Raw genomic sequence first — 27,179 nt, 5'->3', positions numbered from 1 at the left:
GAAGTGGGCGGCTCGGCGGCCGCCATCTTGCCGGCTTGGAGGCGGAGCGTGAGGAGAGCAGGTCGCGCGCTTTCCCGCGCCTTCCCTCGCCCAGCCCCGCGCCGCCCTCCGTGCTCCTCCCCACTTCTGGCTCCTGTGGCCGCTCCCTGAGTGGAGGAGCGGGGAGCCCCGGAGGGCGGGGGGGGGTGTGTCGGGCGCGTGCTCGCGCCCTCCAACAGCCAGCCGCGGCCGCGGAGGCGCGCTTGGCCGGGCCCCAGGGGCGCCGCGGGGCGGAGGGGAGGGGGCTGCTCTGGGTGCGGGGGCGGTGCGAGGCGGCCGTGGCGGCTCGGGCTGCAGCTGCGGCGGCGCGCTGGGGGCCCTCGTCCAGGGCGCCCCCGGTCGGAGCTGCCGCCGTGGCCGCGGCTGCCGGAGCCATGTACCGCAGCGGCGCCCGCTCCTCCGTCTCTTCGCACCGGCCTAAAGAGAGCGGCGGGGGCGGCCCGCGCACCGGCCGCAGCTCCGGCTCCTCCTCAGGCCCGTCTCGCCGCACCTCGCCGCCGTCCTCCGGCTCCTCCTCGTCGCGGACGCCGGCTCGCCGACCCCGCTCGCCCTCAGGGCACCGCGGCCGCCGGGCCTCGCCGTCCCCTCCGCGGGGTCGCCGCGGCTCCCCATCTCCGCCCCGCGGCCGCCGGGCCTCGCCGTCCCCGCCGCGGGGTCGTCGCCTCTCCCCGTCCCCGCCGCGGGCCCGTCGCGGCTCCCCGTCTCCGCCGCCGCCGCGGGGCCGACGACTCTTCCCGCCGGGCTCGGCCGGTTTCCGAGGGAGCAGCCGGGGGGAGTCTCGCGCCGACTTCGCCCGGGACGGCCGCGGAGACCATCCAGGCGACAGCGGCAGCCGGGTAATCCCACCCCTCGACCCGGACTCCCTTCCTACTGCAGTCCTCTCGCCCGGGGTTCCCGCTTCCAGAAACGCCCTCAGCCCGGGCGACCCGAGGCCTCCAGGCCGGGGTCCCCACATCGAAGGCCATCCATGCCCCCCGGCCTCCTCAGCGACGCCCAAACCAGGAGGTTCCCGGTCAGCCCCTGGAGCTTCATTTGCACAATAACGGACTCGGGACGCGTCCGGGCGCCGGGTCGGGAGGCAGTGCTGCGTTTGCTGGCAATAGGTTGATTCTCTCACTCTAGGTGAGGTGTGGAAAAGTTTGCCGGGGCAAGGGGAATCTCCTCCAAGCCGTGTGCCTGGTACTTTTTCAATAGTTGGTGTCCTCAGAGTTCCATGGTTTTGTATCCCCCTAGACCTGAGCTGCGCTCTGGATCTTGGAATGGCTGAAATGTCTTTGTGGCGAGTTAGGGTGGCTTACACAGTTCCAGGGTAGGCACCGAGAGTGTAAACTGTTAGCTCTCTAAGTTAGTGCTGCGTCTCCGAAATCGAAGTGTGGGTACCCACAGTCATTGTAATAGCTGCTGCCACTTACCTAGTTATGTGGCAGGAATGATGCTTAGCCCTTCACTTTACACCTTTTCTTTGAACATTAACGACCGTTTGAGGTGAGGGTTCCTCCGTATCTAACAACTGAGGAACTCAGAGAGGTGTAAGTAACTTGATCAAGGCCACGCAGCTAAGAAGTGGTGGAGTGTGATTCAGTTCATCTCTACCTGGTTCCCAACACCCTGATTTTAACTGTTATGTTTCCCTGCTAAAGGGACAGAGCATGAGGTTAAGTTTAGTTTAGACGTAATATTGACTTCTCACCATAACCACCTTGCTAGTAGAGCCTCCTGGCAGAATCTGGTGTTTTGGAATTTGTTTTTATTATCAGTTCACCAATCTTAAAAAAAAAAAAAAAAAAACCACCCTGTGACAAAGTTTCTGTCTTACTGAGTGGCTTTCTAACAGTATCTGGGTACTCTGGTCATAGATGAGTTGACTTGTCACTATGTTAAGATTTTCATAGCTAAGCATGTATAGTCTGAATGTTAGTTACTACAGAGAAAGTAAGGAAGACAGAAAACTACTAGTTTGTATAACCTCCCCTTTCTTCTCCAACGCAAAACCTATTTGCTCCAGTCTCTTCTGTCTCAGTAAATGACATCACCCATTGCTCAGCCAGAAACAGTGATCATCTCCCTTCTCCCAATCCGTAAGAATAACTTCATCTATCTAACCTGTCAGCTCTACCTCCAAAATACATCCTCCAAACTGTCCTACTGCCATCACTCTAGTCTAAACCCTATTACCTCTTGCATTAGGCTCCTTTACACTCTTGTTACCATCCAGTTTTTTCTGTACCCAGCAATCAAAATGATTTTTAAAGACCTTCATTTTATACATTTGAGAATTATTTATTGAACATTTACCATGCTGTTCTGGGCCCTGGGGATACAATACTGAACAAACCTGTCAAAAACCCCTGCCCTCATAGAACTTATATTGTAACAGCAGGAGTTGGATAATAAATAAGATAGAGAAGTAAAAAGTCTTGGCGTGTTAAATATGATTAAGTGCTAAGAGAAAAAGAAAACAGAAGGGAGTTATAATTTTTGATAGGGTAGCCAGAGAAGGCCTTCTGGGAAGGTGACTTTTTAATAAGGACCTGAAGAAGATGAGGGTTATGAACAATGTGAACATCTGGAGGAAGTAATGTAGTTAGATCATATCACTCCCCTGCTTGAAACCCTTCTGTGGCTTGTTACACTAGGAATAAAATCCAAGTTCCCTAACTGGCTTCTGACTATCTTCTCCTATCACTTTGCTGCAGTCACACTGGCCACCTTTCTGTTGCCCAAAACATGCTAAGCTCATTACAGAGCATGTTCTTTTTGCCTGAAACATCTTCCACCTGTTCTTTGCAAGGCTGACATCTCATCATTCAGGCTTCAAATTAAATAGTATCACCTCAGAAAGCCTTCTCTAACCAGCTTATCTGAAATAGCTCCTTTTCCCCAATCTCTTTCATGTTATTGTGTTTTAATGACTTTATAGCACTTTATACTGCTATCAGAAGTACTTTTAAACCTGTTTTTGGCTTGCCTCCTTTACTGGAAATGTATAGGTTCTGGCAGCAGGCTTAATTCACTCCTCTAGCCCCATGCCTGGTACCAGGAAATTAAAGAATAAGAGGTCACCGATTAGGAGGGTTGGAAGCATGGACTTTCATCTAAGAAAAATGATAATTTTTTTAAAGTCCTTTATTTTTGGAGTAGAATCTTACTGTAGCCATTTCACACCTTGTAGGACCACAACTTTGTGACTAGGGAGGAGAACATTTTTGAATGTAGAGATATCTTGACCTTATTGACTATTTTGTTATTTTTTACTTTTGTAGAGACGCTCTCCTGGTCTGCGTTCTGACTCTTCTTTGGAACAGAGCTTAAGGATCACTGTTGGCAATGACCACTTCTGTGTTGGCATACCAGAACGGCGGCGGCTTAGTGATCGACTGGGGTCACCAGTGGATAATCTGGAGGATGTGGACAGGTAGGCTTCATTGGAGACAGGGCACACCATAGTAGTGCTTGAAGTTAGAAATGTTGCTGTTTTCTGAATGATGTATTTGAAAGGGTGGTGACAGCACTGAAGTTATACCCTGCATCCAGTACAAAGTATAACATTGGAAAAGGCTTTCTCAGTGGGGTAGACTCTGAAAGAATTATGTACGACTTCCCTGGTGGTGCAGTGGTTAAGAATCCGCCTACCAATGCAGGGGACACAGGTTCGAGCCCTGATCCGGGAAGATCCCACATGCTGCGGAGCAACTAAGCCCGTGCGCCACAGTGACTGAGCCTGTGCTCTAGAGCCCACGAGCCACAGCTACTGAGCCCACATGCTGCAACTGCTGAAGTCTGTGCGCCTAGAGCCCTGCTCCGCAACAAGAGAAGCCACTGCAGTGAGAAGCCTGCACACCGCAACAAAGAGCAGCCCCCCGTCAACGCAACCGGAGAAAACCCACACACAGCAACGAAGACCCAACGCAGCCAAAAATTAATTAATTAATTAATTAAAAAGAAAAGGCTTAGCTGAATTCATGTCATATATATATATATATATATATATATATGAAACATATACGCATTAATAGAAAGAGAGATCTTTTAAAATGTGTGTTTTCTTTTATATATCTTCTTGGCCACGTCGTGTGGCATGTGGGATCTTAGTTTCCCTGACCAAGGATCGAACCCATGCCCCTTGCATTGGAAGCGCAGAGTCTTAACCACTGGACCTCCAGGGAAGTCCCTAAAATGTTTAATTTTAGTTATTACTTTACAACCACTGAGGGCTGAGGAAGGGCATTTAATACTCCATAGTATTAAATATAGATCTCAGGTACTAGGAACTTAGGTATATCTGGGAAGTAAATAATCACATTAGGTGTTTTTCACCTCATAAAAGAGTAAGGATGGGAGTACAGGGAAGGCACTCTTTCTGAGAGCTGAGAACCATGTCTATTAATGGTCTCTGCCTAGTACACTAGGAGTTTTCACAAATGTTTAGCAGTAGCAATAAATCAATATAATGTTCTTTCAAACTGAGATTGTCCATGCAGTAGTGCACAGAGTATAGGCGGGCAGGTTGGGGACAGCTGGGCAGGAAATCTGAGGACCACTGCTGCCCTTTGGTAATATTTACTTCAAAGCTTCAGTGGCTATTCAATGTAGTGAAGCAAGGCGGGACAGTCATATAACAGTGAAACTTCTGAGTTTCAAGGTGTGTGACTATTAATTGAGGCAACAGCCCTTGCATTTCTGGCTGCTTCTATTTTGGGAGATGATTGAGTAGGTGGTGCATCGTGTGATTCTCTTCCTTCCTTGCTGAGGTTTTGAGGTAACTTTAGCATTTCCTCTTGTTAGTTCCGGGGTATCACCTCACTTTTCCATAAACTTTGTTATGCATGTGTGCTTCAGATAGCCAATTGTCTGTTTAAGTTATAAAAATTAAAAATTTCCTCTTAGGATGTTTGAGGTAGTAAACTTCTTTCACGAATATTGTTTCAGAGAGACAAATTTATTTTAGAGAAAGTGAGATTAAGATTCTAAAAGGAGGTCCCAGGCCATTCTTTAGACTTTTTGCCCCCAGCACTCTTGCTCAATATAGTTTGTGTGGATAATTACTGTCAGCTAAAACCAGGCCATAGGAATGTTGGCATTCTCAAGATGTCTTCTTGACTGTGAGTCCAGTGTTCAGTTAATGAAATGAGCCATTTCCATCCTTTGTATGTAGGTGTGTGTTTATTTTTTTCCTGAGACCCTGTATTCTTTCTCTTCCCATATTGAATTTGTTAAATTTTAATACCTGGTTTGGGTTATAGCCAAATCAAGGGTTGTCAGTCTCCTCACCATGGCAGCTCTGTGTGTACGATTGTAACTTACTCTGAAAAGGGAACGTGAACATGTTGTATGAAGACTCTTAGCTTCTAAAAACTTGTGGATGTGAGGTTGATTTCCCTTGTTTATCAAAGTACTATGCACATTATACGTTCCTTTCATGGAATTCTCATCTCCTAGTTCCTCCTTGCCCTGACGTAGGTTGAGGGAGTAGAATTTTTTCCCTCTGATTTGCCTCAGGGAACAGACAGAAGCAAACAACTTTCTTCAGGCATTTTGGGGATTCAGCAGAGGAAAATAATGGGAAGTTTGGGTTCTGGAGGACCTTTTTTTTTCCTTGTATACATTTTAAGCAGCTTTATTTAGCCATAATTCATGTACCATACAATTCACTCATTTAGAGTGTACAGTTCAGTGACTTTTAGTATATTCATAGAGTTGTACATCTACCACTATGATCAATTATATTTTTATTACCTTATCCTTAGCTATTAGTCTCACCGCCCGCCCCAAGCCTATTACTAATCCACTTTTTATCTCTATAGATTTACGTATTCTGGCCATTTCATAGAAATAGAATCATACAACGTGTGGTCCTTTGGTGACTGGCTTCTTTCACTTAACATAATGTTTTCAAGATTCATTCACGTTTTTTCCTATAACAGTGCGTCATTCCTTTTTTATTGCTGATAATAATTTCATTGTATGTGTTTTGTTTATTCATCAGTGATGGATGGATAACAATTTAGTTGTTTCTACTTTTTAGCTGTTATGAATAATGCTGCTATGAACATTGGTGTACAAACTTATGTGGATGTATATTATATGTTTTTTTAATTTGTTTAATGGAATTTGTAAACACAGAAAAAGTAGAATAGTACACTGAGCCTGCATGTACCCATCCTTACATTGAACAATCAATTTTTTAAGTAAATTTTATTTTAGAAAAGAGTTGGACTTAACCAAAGCTTTCAGAGAGAGTTTGTCTGTGGACTATTCTGAACTGCAGGGGATCGGGGCCCTTTTTAGGACTTACTTTTATTGCAGCCAGTTCTCTCTCTTATCCTTTGAGAGAACTGGGGAAGGAGGACGTGAGCTTCTAATCAACCTGATTTCTGCCTGTATTTACATGATAGCTCATTCTTTTAACTGTTTCTATTCCTTCTTTCATTGTTTTTTGACTCCTTTTGCTGGAGATTGCAAGTTTAGAGTGAGTCTTTCTGAGAGCCATTTCATTATGTCTAGCTTCTTGATATTTAATGTTGGATTAGATCTTGGGCTAGTATGTTGCTTGGTGGAGACATGTAATAGTTCTGGTGAGGAGCAGAATGTGGGAGCATGGGTGAACTTTCCACTACCCATGGAGCCTGTGATTTTCCTCTACACTAATGTGATCAGAGACTATGTATGGTAGATGGTGTTTTGGCAGTGGAGTGACTCAACTCATGGATGTTCCTCCCTGGAAATAGATGTCTTCGTGGCTGACAAACCTACAGAGTAAAATGTTTTACTCTAGTTATGTTTGATTTCAGAGATCATCCTTGGTCATTCTCATTCTTTCCTATTATTTCATAGTACATTGGGACCTCAGAATTCCCCAAATTCTTAGGGAGGAGGTGAATAACAGGAACCTCAATTCCCATAGGTAGCATGCTTATAGAGGAGGTGATAAAGTTTATCCTTTATAGTCTTTCATAAAGTTATTTATAGCTGTTACCCAGGTCTAAAACTGAACAAAGGCTGGGCTGGCGAATGAGAAAAAGCAACTCTTTGATGTTCTACTTAGTCCCAGAAATAGGAAAACAACTATAAAAAAAAAACAACAACAAAGAAAAGTCATTTCTCAAAACTCACAAAAAAACAGAAGTAGCTACTAGCATGTAGAAGACAGCAATAATTACCATCCTCTGAACAGTAATTCACTCTGAAATGTGAGTGACATGTAAGTTTTTCAAAGTGGTATGCTTAAAGTGCTAGGGGATCTTTATTTCTATCTGTGATTTAAGTCAGAAGCTTTTAGGGGGCAATAGAAACTGACCATAGTGCCCCAAAAGATTAGGATATTGTATGTGATATAGAGATGTGCGCTAAAAGGACAGATGTCCCATCCTGTATTTTTACCTTCATGCCATGAAAGTCTAAGACCTTTTTATTTCTATAAAATAAAAATGTATAGTGAGATAAACCATCACATACTCTTTTTCTGGGCCGAAGATGAGCAGAGTGCTTGTGAATATCCAGGCAAGGCAGGAAAGAGGGTAACACAACAGGCTGTGAGGGAGTGTTATGGTTTTTAATATATGAGCCAGCAAAACAAAGCCTTGGAGAACCTTCTAAAACTTATGAGAAAATCATGCCAATTGGAGAGATCAATGGTTAAAAAACATTTTTTCCCCACAGTGAAACTCTTTTTCCCCAAAGGAAATATTATATAGAATTTTATTATATAAACAGGTAAAGTTGGGACCAGTATGATTTCAGTGAGGTGGAAGGCCCAGAGCCATGCAGGCTCTTAACCTCCTTCCTTTAGGCAGCTCCTGAGCACTCTTCAGAATCTCTGTGGAACACAGCTTGAAAATCATTGATCTGAACTGGTATTTCTCAAATTTTAAAGTACATACAGATCACCTGGAAGGCTTGTTAAAATGCAGATTCTGATTCAGTAGGCCTGAGTGGAACCTGAGAACCTGCATTTCTAAAAAGTTCCTGGGTAATACTGATGTTGCTGATTCAGACCGCAATTTTAGTAGCAAAGAGCTAGAATTTAGCTAGTGTGAAGTTGGGTAACCCATGTCTCTTTGTAGTCTGGTAGTAGTGTTTTTGCATCTCCCAGACCCTAGCATGATACTATGCATCCGCAAAGTCTAATCAAAGAGATTAGCTTAAGAATTCTGTCTAGATACATTAGTAGTATCTTTGGTTAGAGGCTACAGCTGCTTGTGCCCTGGGGAAAGGGAGAAGAAGTATTCCATGTATATACATAGATTTGTTCTTGGACTTCATGATTATTGTCTTTTGTTCTAAGCATTCTACGGCCCCCTTGCCAGATGTCAGTCTCTTAGCCTTGTCCGGTCTTGCTCTTTCCAAGTCCATTATATTCAGTGATGCTTGTCTCTTTTCTCAGGGATGACCTGACTGATGATTCTGTCTTCACTCGAAGTTCCCAGTGCTCTCGAGGTCTTGAACGATATATTTCCCGGGAGGAGGCACCTCTCAGTCCCTTCTTGGGACAACTTGATGAGGACTACCGAGCAAGAGAAACTTTCCTGCATCGATCTGATTATAGTCCCCATGTCAGTTGTCATGATGAACTGTTGCGGGGAACAGAACGGAATAGAGACAAACTCAAAGGCTCCTACTCTATACGACCTGAGGAAAGGAGCCGGGAGGCCAAACGGCCCCGTTATGATGACACAGAGAAGATACACAGCATGGGAGGTGATCATCCAAGTTTTACATCGGGGGCCCGCAACTATCGACAGCGTAGACGGAGCCCGAGTCCTAGGTTTTTAGACCCTGAGTTTCGAGAGCTGGACCTTGCCAGGCGAAAACGAGAGGAAGAGGAGGAACGAAGTAGGAGCTTGAGTCAGGAACTGGTGGGAGTTGATGGTGGTGGCACTGGCTGTCCGATCCCTGGATTGTCAGGTGTCCTAACAGCATCGGAGCCAGGATATTCTTTACATCGGCCAGAGGAAGTATCTGTGATGCCCAAGAAGTCAATTCTGAAAAAGCGGATTGAGGTGGACATGGAACCTTCCATGCAGGTCTATGCTGCATTTCTTCTAGGGTCTATTGCTAGTCCCTGTAATATTTTAAAGCCTAGTTACTTTCCTGGGGGCTGTGTCCCTAAGGTATCTTTGGAATATGTGTTGGACCAACATTGTTATGCCTATGAGCCGTACCTTCCAGGACTCTCCAAAGGAAACTATAGGCTTCATAATGCAACAATAGAGGGCTTCTATTGTCATGTATTAGGCTTTCTAAACAGACATTTTGGAGAGTATCTATTAAAGTTTTTTTTTTCCGCCTCTAAATTGGATAGTCCTTTAGGATCTTTGAATATGGGTTTCTTGGAAATGAAGCTTGAAGAGCAAAGGGAGGAGCTGATCTGAATTTTCCTCATCTCTCTTTAAAGAGAAGAACAAATGTATGAGTGGTAGGACAGTAGACCAGAAATCAGATGATTCTGATTCTGGACCCGTCTCTACCACCAACTTGCTGTGTGATTTTTAAATAAGTCACCTAACCATTCTGGACCTTGATATTTTTTTCTCACTTATGAAAAGATGGTCAGGGCTTCCCTCGTGGCGCAGTGGTTGGGAATCTGCCTGCCAATGCAGGGAACACGGGTTTGTGTCCCGGTCCGGGAAGATCCCACATCCCGCGGAGCGGCTAGGCCTGTGAGCCATGGCCGCTGAGCCTGCGCGTCTGGAGCCTGTGCTCCGCAATGGGAGAGGCCACAACAGTGAGAGGCCAGCGTACCGCAAAAACAAACAAACAAAAAGATGGTCAGGCATGAGAACTTGTTTTTACCTGTCCTTTTAGGAGCTAAATGTTTCTGAAGAAGTGCCTGAGGGCACTTGGGGAAGTAAGGGAAGGCGATCAGTTAGGGTTAACAGAGTTTCCTGACCCTACTTCAACCAAAGTAGCTCTGCTTTTATGTTTTTTTCTTTCGGGGATCCATAAAAAAGAAAGTAAGTAAGCTAGGGTATCTCTAAAGTCCTTTTGAATTCAAATTCCTTGATAAAGACTACAACAAATGGGCAAAAATGAAGACTCAATCTGCCTTCTTTTCTGTTTCCCCCTGCTACAGCAGAACCATCTGTAGAAACGGGAACCCAAATCTTGAACCTGGCTAAGGACCTCCCTTTCATCCACATTTATCTTTTCCCTATTAATTCAAGAAGAACAAAGTATTTATGTATTTATCTCAATTACTACTTTTCTAAGATTCTACATAGAGGCTAATTCAGTTATGTTTGTCTTTGCAGCTTGAGAGTTTTTCCAGCAGTACCAGCTCCAGCCAGGATCACTCCCTTTACTCTGGACACTCATCTCTTCCACTAAGTGGTGCTATTGCTGCTTTTGCCTCAGAGGTTGAAAACAACAAGGGAACTATGGTAGAGACTACCCTGAAGGAATCTCAGGGCAACCTCTACCAATGGGGCCCCCTCCCTGGGATACCCAAAGACAGCAGTCCCCTCAGAGAGAAGTTTGGAAGTTTTTTGTGCCACAAGGAAAAATTGGATATGAAGGCTGAGGGACCAGAGCGACACACAGACTTCTTGCTTCCTCATGAGAGAGCTAGCCAGGATGGCAGTGGTTTCTCCTGCATTCTGAGCATGTTAGCAGATTCTACCAGTACACAGGAAAAGAGGCGACGTAGCTTCCCTGACATTGAGGATGAGGAGAAATTTCTCTATGGGGATGAAGAAGAGGATTTAAAGGCAGAATCTCCACCAAAGCCCCTTGGGGGCTCTGAAAGTGAAGTTATGAGGCAGAAGGGAAGCTCCCTACCCTCTTCAGCTCCAGCTGTAAAGCTAGAATCAATAGAAGAGACCAGTCCAGAATATGCAAAGATTCATGACTTGCTCAAGACCATAGGGCTGGATATTGGAGTAGCAGAGATTAGTAAACTGGCTGCACGCACCCAGGAACGACTTCATGGCAAGAAGCCATCACGTTCCTCTGCTGACCGCCGTTCCTCTGTTGACCGGCACTTTTCAGCAGACCGCTGTCCCTCAGTTGACCGCCGTTTCTCAGCTGATCGGCACTCTGCAGATCCTCACAGACTGGAGAGTGGAGAGGCACACCATAGCAATACCCACTCCCCAGAGGTATCCCATCCACACCCAGTCTCCCCTGTGGATCCTTACCTGCTCACAAAAAACAGCCCCCCGTTCCTAAAGTCTGACCATCCAATGGGTCATATTGCAGGACCTGAGGTGGTTGGCAGTGGGTTTCAGTCATCTGTTGCAGTCAGGTGCATGTTGCCATCAGCCCCATCTGCCCCAATTAGACTTCCACACCCTGCTTCTTTATCTCAGTTTCATATGCCAAGGGCCTCTCAGTTTGCTGCAGCTCGGATACCTCCAAACTACCAGGGACCTGCCATTCCCTCTGCTTCCTTTGATGCCTATAGGCACTACATGGCATATGCAGCCTCAAGGTGGCCCATGTACCCTGCCTCCCAACCTTCAAACCACCCTGTACCTGAACCACACAGGATAATGCCAGTTACCAAACAAGCTACCCGTAGCCGTCCCAATCTCCGTGTGATCCCCACTGTGACTCCTGATGAGCCCAAGCAGGAGGAGTCAGTGCTGGGCTCAATTCCTCCTGCCCAAATGCCTGTCCATGTGTCCATCCCATCACTCATAAGATATAATCCGGAGAAGATCTCTGATGAGAAGAACCGTGCTTCCCAGAAACAGAAGGTGAATATTAGCTTTGGGCATCCTGTGCCTGAATCTTCTATTTTAACATAAATTTTTGTCTTAGAGGGAGCTGAAAATTTGCAAGGCCCAAGGCAGTCTTTAGAGACTGCTGTCTTACCATAATTTTTTCTTTTATGTTTTCTCATTTGGACTAAAGTCTGGCCGTAGGTCCCACTGTGATTGCTAGACTTCTAAGTTTATTTCTCTATCTGAATTATCAGCCTTAGGACCCTATGGGTAGGAGCTGGGAACCTTGAAGTCTTTAATATGACCTCATCAGGGAGAGAGGAACCAAAATTGGGCTGGGTGAAAGAGAAATCAGGAAATCTATGTTTCATCCCAGTGAGTTTTGGATCTTTTTCCTGTAGTGATTCTGGGGTTTAAAAACTTAATAACTAGTTGTTGCTTGGTAATTAAACCAAGAAATAAGCTTTGCTTATTCTGGTTTAACTTAGAGTCCAGGAATAATAATATTTTTTGATACTTTTTTTTTAAAGTAGTTTTTATAGTGTCAAAAGTAGTTTTTATACTTTTTTTTTTTAAAGTAGTTTTTATACTGTTCATCGGGTTCCCAGGTTATAGAAAGGGAGCAGTGGCTGGGGTAAAGATACAATAATTCTAGATGCTTTAGAGCAGTAGGTAAAAATTGTGTAGGGATGAGGAATACAGCATAGAAGAATTTTGAATAGAAAAATTAATATGTACTGTTAATTTTACAGGTCCTTAATAACTAAAAACTCATTTTGTTAAACAAGGTGACCTAAGGATGATAAAATTGTAATATGTGTAAATTTGGTTTGCTAATAAAATTAGAAGAATTTCGAATAGAAAAATTAATACTGTTGATTTTACACGTCCTTAATAACTAAAAAGTCATTTTGTTAAACAAGGTGACCTAAGGATGATAAAATTGTAATATATGTAAATTTGGTTTGCTAATAAAATAATTAAGACCTGAGGAGAAAAGTAGAAAAGGCAAAATTGTAGGCCTAATCTCATTTTTTTTTCCAGTTGAACAGAAATTTAGCTAATCCTTGAGAAGACAAAAAACACCTCTTAATTTTCCATGGTACTTGGGTGCCCTGAACTTCAGTCTTTTGGTTTTTTTTTTTAAGCCTTTTGGGAAAGAGGAAGATACGTTCCATACAACAAAACCTAAGACTGCAGAGACACTGTCTGGAGACTAGTGCTTTCCCTTTACGTTTAAAAACCTAGTACTTAAGTCAGGGCTGACAATACACAGATTTTTCACGTGAGCTCCTTATATGGACAAGCCATATCTGTTTTTCCATTAGGTGATAGTAATACAGTTGCAAGATCAGGGGCTTTAGGGCATGCGTATATGGATTTTAAATCATCTTACTATACGATCTTTTGATATGTTACTTAGTCTTGCAAACTCAGTCTTCTTACTGTGAAACAGATAATATCATGACTAAATAAGATGATATATGTAATGCAGCTAACACAGTGCTTCATCCGTAACACATGTTAGTTCCCTTCTTGATGGCTCCTTTTGGGCTCAGAACTACTATCTAATAGTGTAGTACTTTCTGTACGAAAAAAGTACTTTCCAGTCAGTACAGTTCTGGAAAGGATAATTCTATTCTGGCACTTGGATTGGAATGAAATATCACCTTCACTATAAAGTCAGAGTCTCTGTGTGCAGACATTTGGATTCTTGCATTCAGATATTTAGTGTGAAGGTGTATGAAAAAGTACAATAGAAAAGGGATGTTGGAGGCTAAAGGATCTCTTACCATTTTGTACTTTGCAGGTTATTGAAGAGAGGGAAAAGCTGAAGAGTGACCGGGAAGCTCGCCAGAAGAAGATGTACTATCTCAGGACCGAGTTGGAGCGGCTTCATAAACAACAAGGTATCAGACACTTCTTTGCATGACTGCCTTTTGTAACTTTAGTAGGAGACCCAAATGGAGAGCTTTGGGGATTCTCAGACAGGTTCATTGACACTGAAGCTTCACTTTCAAACAATTTTTGATCTAATTAGACTTATAGAAAAGTTGCATTAATAGTGTAAAGAATTCTCAGGTTCCATGATTATTAGCATTTTACTGTATTTGCCCTATCCATTTTTCTCTCTCAATTGTGTTTGTGCATATGTGTATATAATTTTTCCTGAACTGTTTAAGAGTAAGTTGTAGATTTGTATTCCTTTACTCCTAAACACTTAAGTGTGTGTCTTCTAATAACAAAGAATTCCCTTGCATAACCATAGTATGCTTATCAAAATTAGAAAATTAACAGTAATATACTAGTCTACTGATCTTACTCATATTTCATCAGTTGTCCCAATGATGTCCTGAAGCAAAAGAAAATGAAAGATTACACATTGCATTCAGTTGTCATGTTCTTTTAGTCTCCTTTAATCTGTAGTAGTTCCCGAGTCTCCAAAAGAGGTTACATATTTTGTAGAATGTCCTTTAATTTTGGTTTGTCTGATGTGTCCTTATGATTAAATTCAGGTTATGCATTTTTGGCAGGAACATCACAGAAGTGATGTTAAGTTCGTATCAGGTGTTGATTTGTCCCATACTGGTGTTGTCAACTTTGATCATTTGGTTAAGGTGGCGTCTGCCAAGTTTCTCCACTGTAAGGTTACTATTTTACCCTTTTCAGTTAATAAGTATCTTATAGGGAAGATACTTTGAGACTATGTAAATATTCAGTTACTCCTCAAATTTTGGCCCACTAGTTTTAGCATTCATTGATGATCCTTGTCCAAATCAGTTATTATTATGATGGTTGTTAAATAGTAATTTTCTGATTTCATTATTCCATCTTCGTTAATTAGTTGGCTTTCTACTATGAGGAGGAGCTTTCCACCCACACATCCTCCCCCATTTATCTGTCCATTTGTAACAGTATGAACTCATGGATTCTTAATAGGTTATAATATTTCACTATTATTATATATCTTCATGCACAAATTGCCCCAGATTTGGTCAGTAAGACCCCCTTTAAGTTGACTCCTGTGTCCATCATTTTTTGAGTACTTCCTTTTTGGCACAAAAATATGCTCCATGATGCCTCTATTGATTCCACCTCTTCATCTATGCTTTTAGGAATTCACATACACACTAAGAACATAGCAAGGCTTCTATATTACAGCTTGGTGATAGCATGGAAGAGTAGAGAGTGGGAGAATATATAATTTCTTCTGTTTGGGTTTGGGCTGTTTAGGGATGAGAAACTTAGTGATTAATCCTGTGAGGATTAATTCATGAGGACCTGCAGTTTGGAATAGGAAATAACATTAGGTGAGCTTGAGGCAAAACCTAAAACTCAGTGGAGGTGTTGGTGAAGGGTCCTTAAATCAGATAAAGTCAAATATGTGACTGAATGTTTTTTGCTCTCTGAATAATTCTTTAGTTCTCTGAAGAGGACAGCCACAGGATTCATAGTCACACATGCACACAAACTTGTATATACCCTTTTAGGGATTCATGCAGTGCCTCCCTGAAACCTATCCATAGATCCTTAGTTAATAACCCTTACATAAGAAATAATGTAATCACTCAATCACTTTACCTCCATAGGAGCTTCAACTAAACCAGCCCATGTGGAAGGCAAGTCTCACCTGCTTTTAGAATGTTTTATGGAGAAAGATTTTGTGACCATAAAGTCTTGAGAATTAGTACTTATGACTGAAAAATGACTTGTTAACTTTCCTTGTGCTTCTTTCTGTTGACATTTGACTACTCAGGGGAAATGCTGCGTAAGAAACGAAGGGAGAAGGATGGTCACAAAGACCCACTCCTGGTAGAGGTGAGTCGGCTTCAGGATAACATTATGAAGGACATTGCAGAACTTCGACAAGAGGCAGAAGAGGCAGAAAAAAAGCAGTCTGAACTGGACAAAGTGGCTCAGATCTTGGGAATTAACATTTTGGATAAATCTCAGAAGTCTTCAAATGACAGTAGGGAGCCTACAGAGAAGACTGGGAAAGCAGAAAAATCCAGGAGCCCAGAAAAAGTGTCATCATCCTCAAACTCCTTTTCCAACAGCAAGGTAACAACTCAACTTTTCCATTTTTATTGTATCTTTTATTTCCATGGACTCCTAAAGACGCCTTCTAACTGACCATTTTCTTAGCATCCTTTTCCAATCTGTTCTTACTCTTGCTAGAGTTATCTTTGTAAAACATAGTTCAGATCATGGTATTCTTCAGAATTTTCGCAGTTCCCCATTGCCCACAAAGTAGAATCCTGGGCCCTCCATTTTCTAGTTCTAGCATTTACTCCTTAACTCACTCCAGTTTGGCTTCTAGTTTTCTCATAACTTGTAATGCCATTTTGTAGGTTCATGTTTAGCAACAAGGTCACCACTATGTTGTACAGCCTCAGATTCAGTTCTCAAATCAGTATTTGATATAGGGAACCACTGTCCCCTAAAAAAATGTTTTCTTCCCTTGGCTCCTATCACATTTCTTTTCCTCCTATATGCTGGTTGCTCCTGTTTAATCTCCTGATCTTTAAATATTTTAGTTCTTCAGGGCTCAGTTCTAGCCTAATTCTCTAGAATTCTGCTTTCTCCCTAGGTCATTTCATTCAGTCCTATGCTGAAATACCATACTGACAACTTTCAGTTTTATATTCTAGCTCAGGTGATTCTTCTAAGGTTCAAATCTGAGTGTCCAACAGACTGCTCACTATTTCCACTTCATTGTCTCATAAACATCTCAAAATCAATATATCCTAAAGTAAACTAAGATTGTGCTCAACCTCCCTCTAACCTTTTCTTCCTCTGTTGTTACCCATCTCAGTGAATGATACTACTATCCAACAGTTTTTATGCCAACAACCTGAAGAGCATGCTTAGTGCTTCCTCCCCGCAAACTGCTCCACACACCAAGTCAGTTACAGATCTGCCAATTTTCCCTCCAAAGTAAATCTCAGTTCCATTCATCTCATCATCTCTATTGCCATCCACGTTCAAGCCACCTTCAGTTCTTGCTTGTGCTGCTACACTCTTAATTCTTTCTCCATATTCAGCTGGTGATTGAGATACTTCCTTGCCTACCTCTTCAGCCTCACTTCACGCCTCTTTTTTCCTTTACTCTCTGTAATTTCGTTACTGGCATTTTCATTCCTTAAATGTTTCATCATTAATGTCTTTGTGTCTTCTCCTCCTTCTGGTTACCATGTGAAACCCACTCTTCTTATCCTGTCTTCTAACTAACTCATATTCATCTTCAGATCGCAGATTAACTTATTTCCCTGACTCCCTTCATTTTCCAGGTTGTTAAATTTGCCTGATATACACTATCATAATACCTGACATTTTCCTTCTTAGCATTTATGGCAGTTGTAATTATATAATTACATGTGTTCCCCAATTAGATTTTAAGGTTCAAGGGATCAGGGACCATATCTGTCTCATTCTCCTATATAGTCCCCAGTACATAGCTCAGTGCCTGGCACGTGGCAAATGGGTGGTGCTCAAGAAATATGACACTACACTTTATACTCCTGCCACCTTAGAATGCTTGCACTTTTCCAGATGTGCATTATGCTATTGTGCCTCTCTAATTTTGCATTAATAATCCTCTTAGCCTGTCTCCCAACCCTACTCATCCACTAAGGTCCAACTTGAATACTACCACCTCCGTGAAGAATTCCTAAATTCCATACAGATTGAGTCAGCCCTTTTTTAGCACTCCCATAGTATATTATTTTGTTTCTTTATAAGATTTATTTCATTCTGTCTTATTGAAAACATGATTAAGATCATGCCTGTTCTCATGCCTGTGTCTTCCACTAAATGAGAGCTTCTTGAGAATAACAGAATATAACTTATTTATTTTTGTGTGTCCCATGGTATCTGGTATATCTAGTACATAGTAGATGGTCAGTTAATGTTGGGGGTTAGAGAAGAAGATATGCTGTATTCTCTGTCAACCAAGCTCTAATTTTTTCTTGTCTTCCTGGGAGAGTTCTCTTTCTCAACCAGGTAAGACTGTATTCTTATATCAGGATCACTGAGTTCAGGGCCTTTGATGGGAGAAGAGCTTGAAAGTTTCGACCCTGTGTAGCTGACTTACACATTGTTTGGAGTTCCATTTATGCACCAACCCCATGATAATCTATCATCTTGACTTGAGTGAGCCTTCATGCTCTCTGAAGCTAACAAGGATATGTTGCAATTGGATTTTCATTTCAGCAGTAAGGAGTATTCTCTCTACAAGCTCTGTTTCCTACCTGTCCTTGGTATTTCTTCTTTCTTTGCCTCTTTTTAAAATGCATAGTTGGTTTGAGATTTTCTTTCTCTTGAATAGGTCATTTCATAAAAATAAACACATACACACAATTCCACAGTTCCGTTCACCTAGACACAATTGTTACTAATACCTTGGTGTTTATTATTCCAAATTCCCTTCTTCCGTTCGTTCATTTAACAAATATTTCTTGATCTCAAAAAAAGTGCCAGACACTGTTCTAGATATGGGAAGTATAGCAGGGAACTATATAGACAAGGTCCTATTCTAATGAAATGGGAGAAGATAGTCAGTAAGTAAACAAGTGCAGGTTAGGTAATGACAAGTGCCTAAAAAAAGAAAACAGGATAAGGGATATAGAGTAGTTAGGGAAAGTCTTTTGGATAAGGTGACATTTGACATTCTGTGCCTATTTACATATCTGTATTGATTATTCAGATGTATTTTGTTACTTACTTTCCTAGTCTATCATGAACATCTTTCCATGTCAATAAATAGACTTTTATAATATCATTTTTAGTAACCTTATTTTTGTTGTTGTATGGATACCAAAATTTATTTAACCAACCAAATCACCTGTAGTTTGACGTAATTTCCTAAGGGTAAATGTCAAGGAGTAGAATTGCTGGGTCAAGGGTATAAAGAATTTTGAGGTATGTAATATGTATTCCTAGGTTATCTTCTGGAAAGATGGTGCCAGTTAGTACTCACCAGCAGTGTATGCATGTGCCCATCCCTTACCTGCTGGGTGTGATCTCTTTAATGACTCTTGAATAGGACTCTAATAGGGAAAGATTATCTTTGGAGTCTTAATTGTTTCCCTTTCTGCATATTGTCTTCCTCTCCCTACCAGCCAGTATTCAGGGTGCCCAGTTCCCTGATCTTGTCTACTGTGGAACCTCATTCATACTTACCTTCTCTGTGTTCCAAAATTTATCTCTTGTCTGTGCCCCACTCCCCAATGTTATCCAAAATTCTCATTTCCTGAATCATCTTATTCCCAGCTTGCTGACAAATGATTTCACATTAAAGTATTTTTTAAATTTATTTATTAATTTATTTATTTTTTGGCTGCGTTGGGTCTTTGTTGCTATGCGCGGGCCTTCTCTAGTTGAGGTGTGCGGGCTTCTTATTGCGGTGGCTTCTCTTATTGCGGCGCACGGGCCCTAGACGTGTGGGCTTCAGTAGTTGCAGCACACAAGTCCCAGTAGTTGTGGCTCACAGGCTCTAGAGCGCAGGCTCAGCAGCTGTGGCGCACCGGCCTAGCTGCTCCGCGGCACGTGAGATCCTCCTGGACCAGGGCTCGAACCCATGTCCCCTCTACTGACAGGCAGACTCTTAACCACTGTGTCACCGGAGAAGCCTTAAAGTATTTATTATTGATAACTTGATGTTGGGGAGTCGATATGTTTTAAAAGAGGATTCATGTTAACTCAAAGGTGTTAAATTCTAATGATGATACTTTAGGCAGTTAGAAATATCTTGCCCAGATCCTTTTAAGTCATCCCACATAGATGACTATCCCCTTTGTCTATGCCAGCCTTGCTCTCTAGTTATCTATATCAGGATGTTTCTGTGATAAGAGAGTTCACTATCATCTATTTTTTGCACTTGCTTAATCTGTCAATTACCTTTTCCATTTTTCTTCCCTCCCTAGTTGTCATTACAATTGATAAATTTAATGTATTTAATTGCATAGGTAGCACATTTAACATCTACCAAAGGGTATACGATAAAAGACTCCTATCCATTCCTGTTCTGTATTACCCCTTCCCAGAGGCAACCAGTGTTTCCATAATCTTCAGTGTTCTTCTAGATATTTTAGGATATATAAGTAAATATATTGCCATTATGTTCTCCACGATGACATGGCACTGTGGAATCTAATTAGTTCTGTTTGAGCCTTGCAGGAAGATTTCTCATGGGGTTTTTCCTAGTTTATGCAGCTTTAGGCACTGGAAATATGGTCATATGGTCCTATTTCTGTTATTGTGGTAGGCTATTTGCTTTTTCTGAGAGAAGACAGATCTAGACTACTTTGAATTCCTTCTTAGTGCAGGTTTTTCCCCCTCTAGGAATCAAAGGTAAACAATGAGAATTCCCATACTAAGAGCCCCAAGCCTGCCGAGAGTCCCCAGCCAGCTGCTAAGCAGTCTGATCAGCCCATTGCTACCTATGAGTATTATGATGCTGGCAATCACTGGTGCAAAGACTGCAACACCATCTGTGGGACCATGTTTGATTTCTTCACTCATATGCACAATAAGAAGCACACACAGGTAGGTATCCTGCCCTCTGTCATTTCCATTCTTGCCCTCCTTCCCCTCAAACTCCTATACCCCCATCTGCATTATGAAGCTGGAAAATGAAACATTCTCATATGGGCAGGAGCCCCAATCTGAAGAGCCAAGAGATACCAACAAAGGAGACACCATCCCCAGGGCTCAGTCCAGGGGACCTGCCTGTAACTAAACACCATGACAAGTGTAAGTGAGGCTTCTGCCTCTTTTGATTCCTTGAGTACCTGATTATTTGTTTCATTTTATCCATTGCTAGTATTTGCTCTAACATATGTTTACCTTTTCCACAGGTGATTTCCGTTTAAACAGTTGGCAGAGTGGGTGGGGGTGGGTAGCTGGGGGCTTCTTGTCCCCCTGGTGTGGGGGAGAAAAAGAGAGAGAAGTGGGTCATTGAGTTTTTAGTGCTGTGTGTGAGCACCTCTGCCTCTTGCAAATAGACCCTGGATCCCTACAACAGACCTTGGGCTTCAAAGACCCAGAGTGAAGCCAAGCAAGATGCTGTAAAGCGCACTGACAAGATAACTGTTCCTGCAAAAGGTGTGTTTCCTCCCTGCCTTTTCTGTGGTTTCCTTACATTCAGTCAGGGAAGAGGTATCCCTGAACTAAGGTACAAGGAAGCAGCATAGAGTGAGACATAACTATTACTTCTCACAAAGCTGTAAGATTGCCTTCTATGTGCAAAACTAGTTCCTAAAGAAATAAAGAGAGCTATAAGACAATGATCTCTACCCATATGGCTAAAAATCTAACAGATGTTAAACATACACATACCACTCAAAAATATAACTTTCTTTGTGCTTGCTTTGGCACCATATAGACTAAAGTACGGCTTTCTTCGTCACTGGCTTATGCACCAAAATCTTATTTATTTGAAATCTAGGTAAAAAGGAACAGTCAGAGGTGCAATATGACTGCCTTTTCAACTAAGAACTATAAAATATTTTTGAATAGTTGTTATTAGGGGCTAAGTTGAGAAATAGAAAGTTTCTTTGTCTTTAAACTTCTTAATTTCTTACCTTTATAAGTAGTCAGTGCTGCTACATCCTTTACATCTGTAGAAGATAGATTCTTAAGTAATTAATACCAACATGAGAGATCCTCATACCAATAATACTGGGCTATTTGGGAGTATAATTTTTAAATCTCCTAAGATGCTTAGTGCTTGTTGGAGTTTGAGGAGAATCAGCAACAGAATTGAGTCTGGCACAGAAAACTCCTGAATTAACCAGTTAGTGTTCCCAAAACGTAGAAGGGGTAGAGGTCCTGAGTTCAAGCTTTAAGTTGGGAAGACATACCACTGGGATTCATCTAAATGCTCCTTCTGACTTGAAAGTGAGTAAGGTCCTCTATACCATTAACCATTTTACTACAAAAGGGAAGTGGGATTTCCTTTGGTTGCTGTCATCTTGGGTAGAAATGACTTATTTTCTTGACTTTCTTCCACTTCTTCCAGGCTCTGAGTTTCTGATTCCCATCACTGGATATTACTGCCAGCTCTGTGAGGAATTCTTGGGGGATCCAATTTCGGGAGAGCAACATGTGAAGGGTTATCAACACAATGAGAAATATAAGGTTGGTCTTTGTAGTAGCCTATGGAGTTTCCTACTTTCTGCAGTAATCCTTTTGATGTTGCAAACAAACTCAGAGCCAGAAAAAGTCATTAATATTTCAAATTCCGTATAATCACTGGGACGTTCTCCTCAATCCTAGTAAGTAAGCAGTGCTGACCTGAGAGAACCATTTATCCTTGAGGAAGGTGACTCTGAGGATTTCCACTAAATGAATTCTAACAGTGGTAGGGCCAACTTTTCTCTCTTACAGTATTTTGACCAGTTATTGAGCCTTTATCTTTTCTCTTCCTAGAAATATGTGGTTGAAAACCCATTGTATGAGGAACGGCGGAATCTGGACCGCCAAGCTGGCTTGGCTGTGGTCCTAGAGACAGAACGGCGACGGCAGAGTGAGCTAAAGCGCAAACTCAGTGAGAAACCAAAGGAAGAGAAGAAAGAAAAAAAGGCAAAGATCATGAAGGAAGTAAAGGAGGATGACAGGGTGTCTGAGGAATTAGAGGACCGAGTTTCTGAAGGTGGGAACTCCCCTGAAAAGGCTGAAAATAAAAGGAAGGCTAGCATCAAACTCCAGTTAAAAGAAGAAGTAAAGAAAGAACCACCAACATCTTCCTCTTTTGGGAAATTCAGCTGGAAGAAGCCAGAAAAAGAGGAGGAAAAGAGTTCAGTGGCCCCAAGTATTCCCAAAGAAGAGATTGTGGAAAATAGTAAGGACAAAGAGGATGGCAGAGCTGAAGCTGGGAAGGCAAAGCCCATCAAAATCAAACTCTCTGGGAAAACTGTTGTTGCACATACCAGCCCTTGGATGCCTGTAGTGACAACTTCGACCCAGACTAAGATCCGACCCAACCTGCCTATCCCATCCACAGTCCTCCGCAAGTCAGGTTCAGCCACAGTAAGCAAGCCAGCTCCTCTTAACACCTTTCTATCCATCAAGTCCTCTGGAACCACTGCTAAGCCTCTGCCAGTGGTTAAAGAGTCTTCAGCTGATCTCCTCTTGCCTCCCGACATCATCTCTAAAGCATTTGGAGGGGAAGAGGTGATTCTAAAAGGGTCTCCAGAGGAAAAAATGGTGCTGGCTGAAAAGAATGAGCCATCACATGTACCTGAACAAATGCTACCACCTCCACCACCGCCACCTCCACCGCCACCTCCACCACCCCCAGTTATACCTCATCCAGCTGCCCCATCTCCTGCTCAAGCAAATGCTATTTTGGCTCCAGTAAAATCAAACCCAACTATATCTCACACTGTCAGCCCTGGCTTCCTGGGTCCTAACATTTTGAACCCAGTATTACCGGTAGCCATCATGGCCTCAGCACAGCCAGCTGCCATTCCTTCTGATGAGACGGCTCCTGGGGTGAGTGAGAGTGACCGGGACCAGACCCTATTCTCTGTGTTAGTGCGTCCTCCACCTCCCCTCTCAAGTGTGTTCAGTGAACAAGCCAAAAAGTTGGAAAAGCGAAATTCATGCTTAGCCACAGCCAATGCTAAGGATCTGTATGACATATTCTACAGTAGTGGTGGAAAAGGGGCCCCTGAGACTAAGCTGAGTGGTGGTCCATTGGCTAATGGGGAAAATAGAGCTGAAAGTTCAGACACCTCTTCCACTTCTACTTTGAACAGCAGTGCATCCCAAGAGGAGTTGCCTCCAGATAGAAATTTGGTCTCTGCTCCTTTAGTCAGCAGCCCTGAAAAGCCCATTTCAAAACCTCTGGTGTCCCTAGGGAAATGGTCGGTTGTAGAAAATGTAGACTCAAAAAGCAGAGGCAGCAGCTATGGCTTCTTACAGCCTCTGACAAGGTTGTGCCAAAACAGGCCTTATGAAACTATTACCCCAAAGACAGAGACTTTGGCCATGTGGACTTCTAGTTCCTTCCAGAGTGATGCTAATAGGGATGTATCTCCAGAGGGGAAAATTGAACTTGACCTGGGAGACCCTGGGCCACCAGATGTCAAGCCAGCCCCTGAGGTGTCACATGTACACTGTCATACCATGGAATCTCAGAAGCTGTTAGAAACCCACCTTGTGGAATCTAGTAACCAGGATGAGGAAAGCCAAGAGCTCCACCAATCTAAGGATTGTGGAAAAAGTGAAGTAGAGACAAGCGCTGAACTAAAAGAAGGGGGAGCGAAGCTCTCTGAGAGGACTGTGGGAGAGGGAACAGATACCAATGTTGGGCCCAACAGTGTAGAGGATTCTGATTTGAACCATGGGAACAGATACATGTGGGAAGGAGAAGTAGAACAGCCCAACATGCAAATGACTGACAAAAAGGCTAAACAGTTCAAGAAATTGATAACAGGAAGTAAAACTCAAAGTAAAGTAGTGACTGAATTGAACGCACAGGTGCTCTCTTCCACAAAGGCAAAAATAGACTCATTTCCGTCAGAAGCTAGATCTTTACTCCAGAACCCACAAGATACACCTGTGAAAACTTCTGCCCCAGAATTGCTTCTTCAGTCCCCAGCCAGATCAGATATATGTTTGAAAGATAGTGAACAGGAGCAAGGAGTTTCAACTGCTAGTGAGGAGTGGCTAGAAAATTCAGCTCCAGGATCAGCTTCTAGAGCCTCTAGGTACAGAAGCCTTAAACTGAAGAGAGAAAGATCAAAAGAGTTTCAGGGTAAAATGATCTATGAACTGACTGTTTGGGATGAGAACAAGAAGCCAGAGACCTGGGAGAGCCCAGAGGAACCCAAAGCAGAAGCCCTGGATCTTCGAGATGTCCATCCAGAACTAACAGTGACAATAGAAAGCAAGGCCTTAGAAAACTTTGAAGTTACGAACTTAAAAGTAGAAGAGCTTGCTGCCCTGGGGAACCTGGGGGATATAGGTGTTGATTTCTGCAATACTCGGGTAGACCCAGCACATAGATCTGCAACTGCCCTGTCTCAGAAAGTACGTGAAGAAAATTCTATGTCACCTATAGGAAGTAATCCCTCCACTCTCACTGACTTTGAACCAATACCATCCTTTTCTGAGTTTCCATTAGATTCTCCCAAAACCCTGGTGCTTAACTTCGGAGCAGAGGGTGAACAAAACTCATCTAATCCCGGAACTGGGAGGATCACCCCTAACATTTTGAAAACTGGACTTTCTATAGAAAATGTTGGCCTTGGCTTGGGGAGCCTAGAGGGAACACACCAGGCCCTTGACCTGTTAGCAGGAGGAATGATGCCTGAGGAAATAGAAGAAACTTCTCAGTTAAAGAAACAAGATTCACTCAGATTGGAATCAGAAACAATTAATCCTTTAGGCCTTGGGCCATCTCCTTGCCTTCCGGACCTTGTTGACTTTGTCACACGGACATCTGGAGTTCAAAAAGAGAAGATATGTTCTCCTCTCTCTGAGCCAAGTGACCCTCCTGAGTGTAGTTCCCTGGAGATGGGACCACTACAGTTAGAAATACCGAATGCATCCCTCACGGAGGTAGCAATTCCTCAAGTAGATGAGTACAATGACAGCCCTTTGAATATGGTAAAATCTATGGCTTCAGGGTCCCATACAAGGGATCAGGTAGTTGGAGGCAATACAGTCCCTCAGGAAATAGCTGCACAAGAAGCTGCAGTTGATGACATCCAGGACCACACAGAATCCAGTGTTCACAACTGAGAATATAAATTCAGAGCTACTTGTGGATGAATCAAATTGGCTTCTAGAAATCAGGTGCCCAGATGATCCAGGACTAGTTGGCTATCTCATCTGGAACGTACACCAAGAGATGCAGTCAGCATCTTAGAGTAAATGTTCATGGAAGCTAAAAAATTTACCTCCTTTCCTTTTTTCTGTTTTCATTAAGATACCAGACAAATCAATCATAATTTCTATACATATCTGTAAAAAAGTATTTTCTGTTAATATTATTATTATTTTTGCCAATTTATTTTCTTCTACTTTGTCATTAAAATCAAATGTCTATCTGGCTCACCATATAGTGTGCTTTGATTGTATTTTGGCTTTGACTCTGCCATTTCTGGAATGTGGGGGAGGAGGGAGACAGAGCTGACTTCTCCAATTGCTGTGTTGTATTCCCACCCAATTTCTTGGGCAGCTGATGGATCTCTGGGAGAAACACAAGAAAACCTGCTGAAATGGAAAACTACTGCTGAAGGAAGGATTGTTCATCTCTTAGGCTTCCATTTGGATGTGCCTGCCTTAACATTGTTTGAAATGCAGCGTGAGTAGCTCTTTTGTTTACTGTTTACTTCCTTGTGGCATGTCAACCCCCCACACTTCCCTCATTCTGTTGCCTTTGCTTGAGATGGTCCTGCTAATCCACAAACCTGTTTGGAAATGGCCTCAGTAAACGTGGAAGAAAATCTAGCAGGCTCACTTTTGGAAGACGACAAATCGGTAAGGCTTATTCATGCCTCGGTGCCAGGAGCAGATATGCTTTTTGGGTCAGTTTTATTTTCAAAATGGCCTTTGTTCACTGTATTGTGATCCACTGGCACTTTGTGTGAAATTGTTTAGCAGCCATTTCTGTTCTATAGAGGTAGAAGATCTGAAACTTGCTTTGGGATTGGACTCATTCTCTGTTCCCACACTCATGTATTCCTTCCTCTGCCTCTCCCTTTCCCAAGTTATTTCCACCATAGTGTGATGTTTTGGGTTGTACATTTTGTTCAAAAGATTAAAGATTTATGAGTGGCTTGGACAAGTTTAACTTTATTTTTAATGTGTTAATTACTTGGAATAAATGCATTAATCTCATGTTTCTTTCTGGATTTTTGTTTTGAAACCACACACATTTGACTCCACAGGGAAACTAGAACAATGCTGCTGCCCTATTGCCTGTCTCCCCCTCCCACCCTTCTTTCCACAGTTCTTAGGGCTACTTTTGTTAGCTTATATAGTCTGTGCCCCAGTGCTTCCTGGATGGGTAGTGAGTAGGCACCAGTGGTCTGGTTTTGGCATCTTTCTATTGTGAAGTTTTGTATATACCCTTATGTTGGTGCTCCCGATGCTCCTCTGGGAACTGAGCTCCCCAAGAATACTCATGTTCTTGCTGAGGGTGCTCTTGGGATCAGGGAGCTTGGTCCTTATATTTTCTAATCTCTGCCCCAGTTTCCTCTTGATAACCCTGTTGTCAGCAATTTATAACCTGGCTCAACAGAGGCTTCAGAGTCTTATTCTCCCACTCCTCAAAAATAATGCAAAGTTGCTGATCTTTTTTCCTAAGAATTCTTGTTTTCCTGTTTCCTTGTGTGCAGAGCTGCAGAATCCCTAGGTTGAGTGCGAGGAGGCTATTTTTCTTGACTAATTTAGAAGTTTAGAAGTTGTACTGCCCTCCCTTCTTCATCTTGTGGAAAGGGCACAGATTTAGAATAGTTAGGT

General features: G+C 42.7%; 1 protein-coding gene across 2 annotated transcripts; it reads left to right on the top strand.

Annotated features, from left to right (window-relative positions):
- Positions 1-413: 413 nt before the first annotated feature.
- Positions 414-26,555, top strand: ZNF318 (zinc finger protein 318; the record flags this gene model as incomplete). 2 transcript variants are annotated; one of them, XM_079713732.1, is made up of 10 exons in its annotated part: positions 414-875; positions 3,303-3,454; positions 8,423-9,062; positions 10,290-11,735; positions 13,513-13,612; positions 15,460-15,764; positions 20,046-20,249; positions 20,708-20,807; positions 21,724-21,842; positions 22,134-26,555. In XM_079713732.1, 10 exons carry the CDS (start codon positions 414-416, stop codon positions 25,452-25,454), a joined length of 6,849 nt encoding a protein of 2,282 aa, XP_079569858.1. In that variant the 3' UTR covers positions 25,455-26,555. The 2 variants fall into 2 exon arrangements, with proteins under 2 accessions (XP_079569858.1, XP_079569859.1); XM_079713733.1 differs by lacking the exon at positions 22,134-26,555 and adding an exon at positions 20,359-20,456 and having other exon boundaries at positions 21,724-21,743.
- Positions 26,556-27,179: the final 624 nt, after the last annotated feature.

The sequence above is a fragment of the Hyperoodon ampullatus genome (assembly GCF_949752795.1).
Source record: "Hyperoodon ampullatus genome assembly, chromosome: 10".
NCBI lineage: Eukaryota > Metazoa > Chordata > Mammalia > Artiodactyla > Ziphiidae > Hyperoodon > Hyperoodon ampullatus.
Note: the sequence above shows the minus strand (reverse complement) of the source record. Positions and strands in the feature narration are given on the sequence as shown.